Here is a 14,591-nt window from a genome sequence, read left to right as displayed (position 1 = left end):
CGTTTAAGTAGTTTTGTGACACGTCAAGCATAAATGCCCCCTCCTAATATATACATATATCACTGAGGCCCCTAAAACACTACACTATGGTTGCTCTCTCTAAGAATCAAAACTATAGTTCTCTCTAAGACTATTGTTCTCTATAAAACTTATTTTTATGCTGGTTTAAAAGCATTTATATTTTGTATGCATTTAACTGAAAAAAATAAGTTTTATATTTTGTCTATATGCTTATAAAACTCCCAGATGCCCTATGTGAAATTTTTGTATGTCTTTACTGCATATCTCAAAACTTTTATTTGGTACAAATTTGGTTGTATTTAGATAAGAAATAACAATACAACAGTTTAGCCTGTAAAAAATTATAAAATTGGTCACAGTTTTCTAAAGTAATCTTTGTACTCAAATTTGTCACTTGAATGTTCATAACTTTTTATAGAATCATCCAATTTTGATTAAATTTTCACCATTGTAATTGTTCTTTCTAAAGATATATCTTATCTTATATCTTAATATTTAAACATTTTGAAATTTGTACACACATACCTGGGTTAAGGTGATGCATGAAGTGTATGTCTCACCCTTTCATTTGGTTCCAAACATATAAATGAGTAAAAATGTAAAGTTATACGAAGATTGAAGCATATTTAGGGGTAGCTCAAAGACTTATAAATCTGAAAATAATATCCGAAAATGTTGAAAATAAGATACATTACATAATTTGCTTTGTTTTAACCCTTAATATTTCATGCTGTTGTAGATTCATACACAACACAGCATTTTAACAACTTTATCAAGCAATTTATAAATTGATTTTGATTTAGTATCTTTTGTTATAGTTTGCCTTCAGCTACTGAAATTGTTGTATTTTGTTGAATGTATGTACAAATTTTCTTTTCTTTTTAATATTCATACTTGTTTTTGTGACTGTAGTGAACAAACAAACTCATCAGTTCAGCAAAGATCAGCAAAGGTTAAATTTACAAATTTATTCCACAATTTTAGACAAAAGACAGCACATGGTAGACTGGTAGTGTGAGTGATAATAGGGGATAACAGGGAAAATAATTGGAAAACCTGAAAAGATTTGAATAAAATATATAGAAATATTCTTGAATGTTATTCTGGTTATTAAAGTGTACTAAATCAGTTAAATTACCAATATCTTAGAGTATTAAACAATAAACATCACATTTATATACAAGAGTGTGGTTATACACTTATCTACATATTTTGCAATAAAATTAAAATAATTTCACTGATCTGTTTTTTTTTTGTAGAAAATGGCAGATCCTCCAAAAACAAATCGGGCAAAAATTAGTTTGGAAAATAGACTTACACGAAGTGCAACTGAGATGTGGTTGATTGGTCCAACAAGTGATGCACTATTAGGTAGTAAATTGCCTTCAACTAAACAAGCTTTGTCTCAATTTTTTCACGAGCATGGGCGAGAAAAATGTACTATCCATGAAAGTGCTGTTTCTGTCGCACGAGAAGTTATGTTCTTTTGGGCCAAGGCAAGAATACCTGTCTGGGCCGAACACCATGTTATAAAGAAGATGGAAAAAATAGTTGACACTTACCAGAAGTTAAGAAAGAACAAGAAGCATTTCACTAAAACTCAAAAACAAAGTGAGTCTCACTTTATGAATGAAATAGAAGTTACTTGATATAGCATGAAAACGCAATGAATATCATGTCGATTGAAGAGGACAAGGAGTTTCTAAGAATGCAAAGAGCAGGAAGAGAAGGATGCATGCTTGCAATTGAACAGAAATTGATTAAAAAGGAGAAGACAATAGCAGAAAGAAAAGCAAAAATTGAACAACATGCAGAAAGGGAAAAGATACGAAAAGAAAGTATGGAAAAAACTCCTTCAATGAGTTTACCAGACTTTGAAGATATTGAAATCAACACTGAATCGGATGAATGCAAATTAAATTACAATTTCAAACCTAAAAGAAAGATGCAGAAGAAATTCAAAACCACAACGATGTCACTGGAGCTTGCAGCTGCATTAGACCAAACAAAAATGTCAGGTCAAGAGGCAACTTTTACTATTGCTGCAACTGCCAAGAGTTTAGGACATAATGTTGAAGATTTATCCCTGTTGTTTAGTACTGTTCGAAGAGCCAGAATTAAAAACAGAAAAGAAGCAGCTGCCCATATAAAAAGTGAATATAATCCTGATATACCACTCGTTGTACATTAGGACAGCAAATTACTACCAGACATAAGTTCGATTTCAGAAAAAGTTGATCATTTAGCAATTTTGGTAACGGGAGAAAATACGGAAAAGTTGCTTGGAGTTCCCAAACTTGTGACCGGAACAGGTGCAACAATGGCGGATGCCACAGTTTCTAGCTTAACAGAATGGGGAGTAAAAAAAGAAATTGTTGGAATGTGCTTCAACACTACATTGAGTAACACCGGCTGTCATTCCGGAGCATGTACATTAATCGAAAAATTATTAGAGAAAATTCTATTCCACTTAGCATACCGTCTTCATATGCATGAAATTATTGTGTCAGATGTATTCAAGTGTCTTATTGGCCCATCTAGTGGACCAGATATTTTGTTATTCAAATGGTTCAAAGACAACAGGAACTATATTGATCAAAATGAATTTGAATGTCTTGATGAAAACTTGTTCAGTGGTCCAAACAATATTTATTTAAATGATCTCAAAGATGCTGCTGTTAGTTTCGCAAAAAGTTGTTTACAAACTGTTAGCTAACTAAGAGATGATTATGGGGAATTTTTGGAACTGACAATGTTTCTTGGCGATATCCCTCCTAGAGGACAACATTTTAATGTGCCAAGTGCATTTCACCACGCACAGTGGATGGCTAAGGTCATCTACTGTATAAAAATGTACATAATCCGAAAGCAATTCAAGGTTATTACAAAAGAAGAGAAATCCCTGTTGGAGTTCAATCTGTTTTCAACTCTTCTGTACATGTATGCATGGTTTTCTAGTCCATTTGCTTCCGAAGCACCTGCTAATGATTTGAAATTAATAAAGAAACTTGAATTGTACAAAATAATTAACAAAAAAGTTAGCGAGAAGGCAACAGCTGCATTAAAAGGCCATTTATGGTATTGAGCAAAGAACTTATTGGATTGAGTTTCTTTTCAAGTAATGTATCACATGAAACAAAACAAAAAATGATTGAATGATTGAATAACAAACAACAAGAAGACAACCTGAAAAAATTGGGAAATGTTAATGACATTCATTTGAAGCCGATTGAAGATTTTGTAACGTCAAAAACATTAGCATTCTTTCGACTTTTGGGAATAGATGAACAGACTTTGCTTGACATTGATCCAGTTAGCTGGGACACAGATAACACTTACAAAAAGGCTAAAGACAGTGAATTGATAGAGAGTTGTTAATGACTGTGCTGAAAGAGGTGTAGCTTTAATCGCACAGTATAATGAAATGCTGACCAAGAATAAGGAGCAGAAACAATTTCTTTTGCACGTTGTGCAACAACACAGAGAATAATTCAAAACGGCAAAAAAATCGTTACATTTTGAGGGAGATCAGGATAGTACTCCAATGAATTGACTTTTTTGGATTTAATATGTTTTAGTCATAGACTTTCAGTACTACTATTAATTTCAAATTTATTAATTAATATGATTAAATTAGTTTGATTAATATGTATTGCTAATGCAAAATATGTGGCCTGGCAGTGATATGACTTTTCAACAAAAGTCCATGAAACCAGTTTCTGTGTAAAATTTCAAACCTATTAAGCTACCCCTAAATATCATTTTAAAAACCTGAAAATTTTTATTTAATTTTTTATATTATTTGTAACAATAATAGAAGGTGATTACTTTCATATTTTGAAATACTTTCATATTTTGAAATTTTATTTTTATGCATCACTCTAACCTGGGTCATTCCATATAAGATTGCCATAATTCAAAAATATTTAAACTGAATATTAGAAATAGATTTTTTAAAATTAAATTAACAGACACATTAGTGCATCTAAAAAATATATCTTCACTTGGTCATTTATTTGTATACATGACTTATTTGTAATATCCGTGTTCGGCATAATACACATATGCCTGGTGTTATTATCATTACTTAAAATAAATATGGTGGTATGCACGCTTTAAACTTTATGTTGTATTTGATTCTTAATCTAGCATTATCCTTAGAATATTACATGGTACTAGAAGTAAACCTGTATTTAATTTAAAATGGAACAGCTTAGACCATTAGAGGCCATGAATTTAAATGGCAATGTTTCAGAAAACTGGCAAAAATGGAAGCAGAGATGGAATCTTTATAAAATAGCTTCAGGAGTCAATAATAAAAATGAAGATATTCAATGTGCCATTTACCTTCAAATGATTGGCGAAGACGCTTTAAGAGTATACGATACATTCATTTTCACAATCGAAGAAAATGATAAATTAACAACTTTAGTTCAAAAGTTTGAATGTTATTTCAGCCCAAAAAAAAGCATAACTTATGAACGTTATTTATTCAATACTTAAGTGCACGACAGCAGACTATTTACTGACTTCTTGATTGATTTACGAAATAAAGCTAAAACATGAGAGTTTGGAACCCTCGAAGAAAGTCTAATACGTGACAGAATAGTCTGTGGTATCGACTCTAAAGCTGCCAGAGAACGACTACTTCGAGACACTGAGCTCACTCTAGAAAAAACAATAAATTTTATGAGAGCATATGAAACATCGAAAACGCAACTAAAAGCACTCGAAAATACAATCCAGGCAGATTCTATAAACAAACATGGAAACAAAACTAAATTCAACTCCCTAAAGATTGATAGACCTTTACAAAAATCTTGCTACTTCTGTGGATCACAACATACTACCTCATCTTGCCCAGCATATGGCCTAAAGTGCACAGCATGTGGAAAACTAAACCATTTTGCTAGAGTGTGCCGATCCAAAACTAATTGCTTTAATTCTAATCGTATTGACCAAGTTGATCAAAAGGAAGTCAACCTTAACGTTGCAGAGTTATATATTCATCATGTTGCAGCATCGATGGAATGCACTGAAGATTTAACCACAAATATTACAGTCAACAACAAAAATATAACATTTAAATTAGATACTGGAGCCCAATACAACGTCATTCCATACAACATCTACAACTCTATTCCTGGAAGACCTCTTCTCAAAAAAACAATAACTAGACTAAAATCATATGGTGGAAACAATATTCCTGTACTTGCAATCTGACTGTTAAAAAGAATAACATTTCACAAGTGTGCCAATTTTTTATTGTATCTCTTTCTGATGTAAAACCACTTCTTGGTCTAAGTTCCTGCAAATCTCTTGAAATAATAAACATTAACGATGTTGAAATTGATAAAGCTAACATTTTTAAACATTATGGTGACGTTTTTACCGGCCTTGGTGTAGTTAAAGGAAACTATCATATCGCAGTTGCTAAAAATGCAATCCCAGTCATTCATCCACTCCATCTACAGAAGAAATCTCTAGCAAACTTTGTGGCAACAAAGTTTTTACTGTCATAAACATGGCTGATTGCTATTGGCATATAAAACTAGATGAACCTTCTTCAGAGCTATGCACATTTAACACTCCTTATGGTCGATACAAATTCAACCGCATGCCATTCGGCATATCATGCGCATTGGATGCTGCACAAGAGATGATTGAAATTAACTTTGGTGATATTCCTAATGTTCTGGCTATCCACGATGACTTGATCATTGTAGCTAAAACAGATGCAGAGCATGATACAATTTTTAAACAAATTCTACAACGAGCTCGTGAGAGAAAAATTAGATTCAACCTTAAAAAAATACAATTTCGAGTACCTGAAGTCAAGTATCTCGGGAATATAATCAGTCATGAAGGAATAAGAATTGATCCTGATAAAACCAAAGCCATATCTGCATACCCATTGCCTGCATGTCAAGCAGATTTGCAACGGCTCTTAGGAATGGTCAACTATCTGCAACAATTCATCCCAAATATGTCGGAGTTAACAACTCCCCTCCGCCAGCTGCTTAAAAAAGACATAATCTGGTAATGGAACCATGAACATACCAGTGCTATGGAAAAAATTAAACAGGTTCTTTCATCTTCTCCTGTACTCTCATTCTTCGACACATCAAAAGATGTCCAGATTCAGATAGATGCATCTTCACACGGATTAGGAGCCTGTATTATGCAAGAAGGTCACCCGATCAGCTATACATCTCGTAGTTTAACTATAGCAGAACAGAGATATGCCCAAATAGAGAAAGAACTTTTAGCAATCGTTTTTGCTTGTGAACGTTTCAACCAATATACCTATGGGCGACAGGTCTCTATAGAAAGTGATCACAAGCCTCTTGAATACATTTTACACAAGCCGCTGTCAGAAGCACCACCTTGCATACAAAGACTTCTGATAAGACTCCAAAAATATCAAATAGTAGTAAAATATGTTCCAGGAAAAGATCTACACATTGCTTTCTCTTTATCACGTGCCCACCTCAACAATTTTGACAAGGATGATAGCCTAAATGAGGACTGCAACGTTATGGTTTATTACTTTAGTTCAAAATCTGCCAATATCAACAGATAGACTAAAGCAATTACAGCACGACGCTAAACTTGACCCTGTGCTCTCTCAAATAACAAACAAACCAACAAATACTTTGCAGAGAAGAAAAGAAATATTGGCCCATCAGAAACAACTTACACATAACAGAGGGAATAATTCTCAAAGAAAAATAAAATAGTCATACCAACTGCTATGAGACCCCTCATATTAAGACAGCTTCATTTATCACACTTTGGCACCGAAAAGATAAAAGCTAGTGCTCAAAACACTGTTTACTGGCCAGGACTTACCAGCGACATTGATAAACTAATACTTAATTGCCAAAAATGCCTTAAATACCGTAATAACAACAAAAAGGAAAAAATCATTCAACACGACATTCCTGACTTACCATAGAGTAAAGTAGGATCAGACATATATGAGTTGCATGGAAAAATATATGTAATTGTTATAGACTACTTTTCTAAATTTATTGAGAACAGTGTCATTCCTGACAAAACGGCATTCTCTGTAATTAAATTCATGAAAACCATTTTTACTCGTCACGGAATATCTTCAACTCTCATTGCCGATAACAACCCCTACAACAGTACAGAGTTCCTTAACTTTTCAAAAGAATATGGGTTCAACTTCACTCCATCAAGTCCTAACTACCCCCAATCAAATGGTCTCAGTGAAATGGGCGTAAAAATTATGAAGAAAATACTTAAAAAATGCGACAACCCTGAACTTGGTCTTCTAGAATACCTCAACATGCCTCTCACAGGTATGGACTACTCTCCATCCCAACTTCTCATGAACAGAAGAACGCGAACAACCCTACCTGTCCACCATGATTTACTTATACCAGCAATTCTTTTAAATGCTTATAGTCAGATCACCAAGTCCAGAAATCATCAAAAACAATACTTTGATCGGAACGCATCTGAACTCCCAAATCTCGTAGCAAGATGGAACATGGAAGAAAGTGACAGTTAAAGAAAAACTAACGTTACCCAGATCATACAACGTGGTAGATAAGTACGGAAGAGTATGTCGGCGCAATCGTAAACATCTGATTAAACCAATGAACAACCACTAGCATATCAGGATGAACAACTTGATTTACCATACGAATTACCGGCAACTATCACACCTCCTACATCAAATGTGAAAACAGCAAACAATGAAATCGAAGAAGCTACAAGTATTCATGAAACTCCATCGACTGAACCACAGCCTGACGTTCGAAGGTCGTCAAGGACTAAAAACAGACCTGCCTACTTGAGGAACTTCATTTAACTGTGTATATTATAAATAACTTATAACTTATAAATAACGCTTTAAACTTTATGTTGTATTTGATTCTTAATCTAGCATTATCCTTAGAATATTACATTATTTACGTTTAAAATTTGGCAGCCATTTTTAATACTTTATGATATAAAAAACAGGGATTTCTTAACATGGAATTGTGTCAAACATTTTTTTTTATTGATTTCTAAGTCTCAGATTAAACATTAGTGATTAAATAAGTTTGTTAATAAGTGATATTATTATTATCTTAATTATTAGTTGTTACTAAAAAGAAAAAAGGCATTTTTCACCGTCACGACTGCGACTATTATAACAAATTTAGTTTTTTTATACAACCTAAATTTAATTTTTTTAAATTAAAAAATATTTAGCAAAAGCATTTTAGTTGAAGCAAATATGTATGTAAAATAAAAAATTATAATATCCTTGTCTGGAAAAAAATGAAATCTAATTTCTTTTTTGTCACGACCGTGAAATAACAGATGTTTCGATGTTTAAATGTGTGATTTTGATGTTTATATACATCAAATAGATGTTTAAATGTGTCAAGGAAGAAGATTTAATTCAAAAAACCTTAATTAAAACAGTTATAAAGATTAAAGAGCACTGTTATAAACAATTGATAAAACTTTGTATTTAAAGGTTATGAACTAATTTAAAATATAACTTATTTGACATATTCTACATTAAAATACAGGAAACATAAATATTAAAACAATGCTCAAAATCGCACAAACAAGTTTGTTAAGATTATAGAGAAAAAAAGAAAACTGAATTAGAAAAAGAATTTCGTCACCAACAATCATTGCCAGAGCAAGAATTGAAAAATAAGGAGCTTGTCAAATTACGACAGCGTAAAAACAGAGATCTTCAAAAAGCTCAAGGTATCATTATTATTCCTTGTTTTTCTTCTAGTCAAATGGAAGAACCCATCTATCATTCAAGTTCATTAGAAATGCGTGCTGTGAATTGCATTAAATTACTTTACCAAAGTCGTCACAAAAAGCAGATTATGTATATAACGTTCATCTTCTAGTGTATTCAATCATGTACTAGAGTTTTGCAACCATGAAGAAATATCTTGATGGACTCCAGGTATGAAAGACTTTATAAAAATTGATGGTGAAAAATTTCAAAAAAGTTACTTGTTACTTAAATTAAGGGAATTGTATGCCCTGTATGCAGATGAATTTGGTAGCGAGATAAAATTTTCCAAATTTTGTGCACTTCGCCCAGCTTAAAATACTCACATATTCAGAGACCCCTCTTGAAACCTGCTGTTGTCTAATTCATGAAAATTTTATTAATATATGCAACGCTTTATCCTAAAACCTTAATTTTGAACCTTATAACACTGGGTAACTGGGTAAAACAAATGGATTCTTTGCAGCCCCCTCACTCCAGATTGCCTCTTATTGTCATGTAGTTTTTGTGCTTATGTGTTTTCCTTGAAGTGACTTCAAAGTTATTTTTCTTAAACAGTTTAATTTTTATATCTTTTTTTTTATCTTTGAGGGTTGCATAAAATTTGTAATATATTTTTTAAAGGCTTATGCAACCAATTCAACTATACACAAAGTAACTTTGTGGAGTGATGGTCCATCTTCTCAATTTAAAAACTGTCTTATGGTAAAATTCTTTAAGTATTGTCAAGTGACATTTAATATTCCAACTTTCGAGTTGAATTTTTTTGCTACAGCCCACAGAAAAGGAACCATTGATGGGGTCGGCGAAATTTTAAAAAGAATAGCATGGCAAAAGATTAAAGCAAGATAAGTTATTATTCAAAATGTGTGGCAGTTTTATGAAGCTATATGTAAAGATTCTACGGTAAATTTAATATATTTGACTGAAGATGAAATTGATCAACATTATAGTCAGCTAAGCGATACTTTACTGCCCAGCCAACACAAACACATCTTTTAGATGGGTTTTTTCGCATCTAAAATGTTAGCGCCTTTTAGATGTCTAAAATCAGATAAATATAGGACATCTAATAGTAGTCATCTTTTGGACGGCTTGAGACAGCTATTATTCCTCGTCTCAAAGATAAACATAACTATATATCTAATAATTATCTGAACTTAGACGCCTAATAGGTGCTAACACTTTTGATTTTAAAAAGACGTGTTTGTGCTGGCTGGGTGAGCAGAAAAGGTCGAGGATATACGACTTTACCATTATTGGAAAGTTAAGAATGAAATTTTTAGCATGAAAAAAATATCACCACTACCAGGCGAATAACACAGCAAACAAAAAATCGTTATTTAGTATATTGATTTGTTTAGTTTATTTAAATGTCTTTAATATTTAAATTAACTAAACAAATCTAAACAGTTTTTTATAAAAAAACTTGTTGATATTTATTTTATTTTTCTAAGGATAACTATAAACATTGTTTAAATTGTGTATATATATTTAAAAACTTTGGCAATGCTAAAATATACCTTAAAAATATCTAAAATGTAATGTTATCTGATAGTGCATACGCAACTTTTTGCCTGCTACTGTTTTATGTAAAACAAAAAAAAAAAAATGTATTATAGTTAATATAACATCCTATAAAAATAATTAAAAAGATTAAATTTTTAATTTGTTGAAAGTTTTCTACAAAAAAACAAAACTATTTAAACAAGTTCTGTTTCTGTTTTTGTAGCTGTCACGACCACGACTGATTTTATTTTGAAATAGCGATGCAACTATAACATAAAATTTACTGTAAATTTTTCAGATAGTACGTGACCAAATATATAAATTACCAATAAAAAAAAAAGGTTTATTAAGTTCCTTGCTTATATTTTCATCTTTTGCAGTAGAAATGTCACCATATATATGGAATAACCCGCCTAGGTTGTGTCTAAATCATATCCCACCTGCAACGATTTTATAATATTAGTATTTTGCCAAACAATAATGGACTGGAATACTGCACTTCCAAACCAAAACCCTCAGTAAATATGTGTTAACCTCATTACACCTATCCCTAAATCATTTGTTGTATATACCTATTATACTATTATATTATATCTATTAAAGTCGTCAAAATCATTGCATGCGGAATATGAGATAGACACAACCTTGTTATTAGTTTCTTGAAAATGTTCTTCATCAACATTAAATCAACATGGTTTGAAGCAAGTTTGATTATACTCTTACTTTTGGTTTTATATGTGCATGTAAATACAATCATTTTTGGTTTTAAAAGTAAATCTTGCTAGTGGAATATCTAACAATGGAAAGATAGCAATATGATAAATTTATATGATTTACGATATTTTCTGCACGGTTATTAAAAACTTCAGCAATTAAAAAATAATCAAAATACCAAAAATATACAATTAAACATATATATAAGTTAAACAAACTGTATCTTAAAAGTTTTTTTTTTTTTAAATAAGATGAATTATCTAACATTTTTCTCTACTATATTTAATTAATATTTTTTCTCAATAAAGCTTTTAAAATTTAAGGATGTGAATATATAGCATAAATTAAATATTAAAAAAAACTTACCTGTTTCATCGTTATGTGAGGTTATAAAGAATGAATCTACTTTAGCATAACTATTGTGACTAATTAAGCATGGCACAGAATGTATTATTAGTTCTTGCCTCATAGAACCGTTAGCCTCTAAGGATATAGACATTTGGCAAAAAATGGATCGTAAGTTGGGAGTGGGAGAGCGAACCTAAAATGAAAAACAGAATAAGTCAGTATAACGTATCTAATCAACATCGTGAGGCGTTAAACAATGAAATTAATGAATAGATCAAAGAAGGCATACTTATTAAATATGACAACAAAATTATGGGAAAAGCTTAAGGATTACTACCGTTGACGTGCGTCATTCAAGAAAGACCGAAAAGAAAAGAAGATAAGACCGTTCTTGATTATCGCGAACTTAACTCCTATGTAAAAGCCATCTACCCCAGTGAAAAATAAAACCGCGTCCCAGATGAGTTCCGTGTGGGTTTGATGGGATTTACGTGGGACGGATTTTCCCATGTTGTATCCGTATGGAAATTTGTCACTTTTATAGGCTACAATTATGTCACTTTTATATTTGTCACTTTTATAGGTTACAATTATAGGCCGATCTCTGTTCTTACATGTATTTCAAAAGTTCTTGAACGAATTATGTATATACGACTCTGTATATACGAATGTATGTATGTATATACATACGTATGTATGTATATACGAATGTATATACGATATGTATTATAGACTCTATTCTTTCTTAATCCAAAATAATATTTTGTACAATAAACAATTTGGTTTTAAATCTGGTCATTCTACTGATCACACAATCTTACATCTTGTCCACAATATATTTAAAGGTTTCAATGAAAAAAAATATACTTTAGGTGTTTTCATAGATCTAAGTAAAGCCTTTGATACTGTCGATCATTTAATTCTTTTGTCCAAACTCGAGTTCTATGGCATCAAAAATTCTAACTTGGCTCGGTTTAAAAGTTACTTGTCTAATAGGAAGCAATATATTTCTTACGATGGTGGTAAAACGGATAATATGATTATTACATGCGGTGTTCCCCAGGGATCAATTCTAGGGCCCCTTTTGTTTCTAATTTATGTCAATGACTTATATAAATTTTCTAATATTTTAAACACAACTTTATTCGCCGATGATACGAATTTGTTTTATTCTCATGAAGACATTAATATTTTATTTTTAACAGTTAACAAAGAACTTGATAACCTAACCCAATGGTTTAAAGCCAATAAATTATCTTTAAACATTACTAAAACTAAATACACATTATTCCATCATCGTGTTCATAAAAAAGAAAATATTCCACTTAAACTTCCAAATCTTTTTATTGATAAAAATATAATAAAAAGGGAAATATCGTCAAAGTTTTTGGGCGTAATACTCGATGAAAATGTTACATGGAGAGAACATATAAGTGTTGTTGAGAATAAGGTTTCTAAAAATATTGGTATACTGTATAAAGCTAAACAGGTCTTAAACCAATCTTGTCTTAAATACATATACTTTTCATTTATACACTGTTACCTAAACTATGCTAACATTGCTTGGTGCAGCACCAATGTTACAAAGCTAAGTAAACTTCTATGTAAACAAAAACACGCCATTAGGATTATTGCAAATGAAAATCGCTTCTCTCATTCAAAAATACTTTTTAGTAAACTTAATATTCTAAATGTTTATAATTTAAATCTCTATCATGTTCTTATATTTATGTTTAAACTTGATAAAAAAATGGCACCATATTTATTCAACTCTTTATTTAAAAAAATAAACCACATATACAGCACAAGATTTCAAAATAATAACTATACTCAATCCAAAACATACGATTCTGCCACTAAATACTCAATCACAAACCGAGGACCTAAATTCTGGAATACACTTTTAAATAATGATCTTAAACCACTTTCTTCACTTAATCAATTTAAAACTAAACTTAAGCAAAATCTTTTACTAAACGACAATGAACTAAATTTCTTCTGAAGCGTTTAAAATGAGAGTACTATTATTAATGATTTAGTATTAATAATTGTTTATTACTAAGATTGTCTATTCTAATACATAAATATGATAAATAATTTTGTCTCTAGTCTTGTTTCTGTTTATTTTTTTTTTTTTTGTTTTGTCTTTTTTTTTTTTTTTTTTGTTTGTTTGTTTGTTTGTTTGTTTGTTTTTTCTTCTTTATTGTTGGTCTTTTTAGTAAGTAAAGTAAACTTAAGCGTTAATAAAAAAAATAATTTATAGCATATGTAACTTTTACGGTTTTTATTAGCATTGTAATTTACGGTATATTTATTACGGGGCTTAGTGATAAGGCAACTATAGTCTTCTTTTTGCCCCTGTCATATATTGTCTTTTATTCATGAACATTGTTATTGTAAATACTATTAACGACGATATATATAATTAAAAAAAAAAATTAAAAAAAAAATTTACTTACATAGGAAATCCCACGTGGGTTTCTTGTGGGATTTACATGGGAATTTATTTGAGGGCTGGAAACTAAAAAAAACCTTAAATTTTAAGATCGACATTGGATTGCGGCGAGGCTACATTTATATTGCGTAAATATATTTTATATTATTTTAGAGAATGACAAGCAAGTATGTAAATACCACGAATAATGTTTATCTTTCTTTATAGAAATAAGATTAAGATTTGTGCAAAAAGACATTATTAGGATAATATAATAGTTATTTGAATATAGTTCTTGAGTACATTATCTGCAAACAATTAACTGATGCAAGTTCAAATTGTGTCAAAAACCAAGTATGCATGCATGGGACACTGCTGTGTACCACAAAGAAATGCAGGTTTGAAAGTCAAAGAATTCCAATATTCTTTATTAGAAAAGAAAAAAATAGGGCGGAGATAGGTTTCTGTAACTTTTTTTAGGCTCTAAAACTTTTAACTTTAGATGTAATAAGGTCCTTAAGACTTAAGGGACTTACGAACTACATTGAGGAACAAAATCAGAATATTTACAGAAACTTTTCAATTTTTAATCTGGAGTACCACAGTGTTATTGGGAATAAAGTCTCTGGGTCCAATTTTCAAAGTAATATGATCTAAAGTAATGTTTAAATTAAATAATATGGTTTAAAATGCATATAGTTATACATATAACTCGTGATAGTTAACTATATTTATAACTAGTTATACATATAATTTATTATATAAACTTATTTTTTAAGGTAA

The 14,591-nt window shown here is 30.8% G+C and overlaps 1 protein-coding gene across 4 annotated transcripts in view; it reads right to left on the bottom strand.

Moving 5' to 3' along the window:
* The window catches only part of LOC136083792 (ribonuclease H2 subunit C-like), a 34,567-nt gene extending 22,733 nt beyond the window's left edge, over positions 1-11,834 (bottom strand). For 3 of the 4 annotated variants that reach the window (XR_010640096.1, XM_065803569.1, XM_065803571.1), the window contains exons 1-2: positions 11,664-11,802; positions 11,393-11,567 (exon numbers count right to left, since the gene is read on the bottom strand). Coding sequence is in view for 3 of the 4 variants with exons in the window: in XM_065803569.1 (XP_065659641.1) it covers positions 11,393-11,525 (133 nt within the window). In the remaining variant the exon portion in view is untranslated. Of the gene's footprint in view, positions 1-11,392; positions 11,568-11,663 lie in introns of all 4 variants that reach the window. The other variant, XM_065803570.1, reaches the window with a different exon arrangement.
* Positions 11,835-14,591: the final 2,757 nt, after the last annotated feature.

The sequence above is a fragment of the Hydra vulgaris genome, chromosome 08 (genome assembly GCF_038396675.1).
Source record: "Hydra vulgaris chromosome 08, alternate assembly HydraT2T_AEP".
NCBI classification, from domain to species: Eukaryota; Metazoa; Cnidaria; class Hydrozoa; order Anthoathecata; family Hydridae; genus Hydra; species Hydra vulgaris.
The sequence above is the reverse complement of the archived record's forward strand: the minus strand, read 5'-3'. Positions and strand labels throughout refer to the sequence as shown.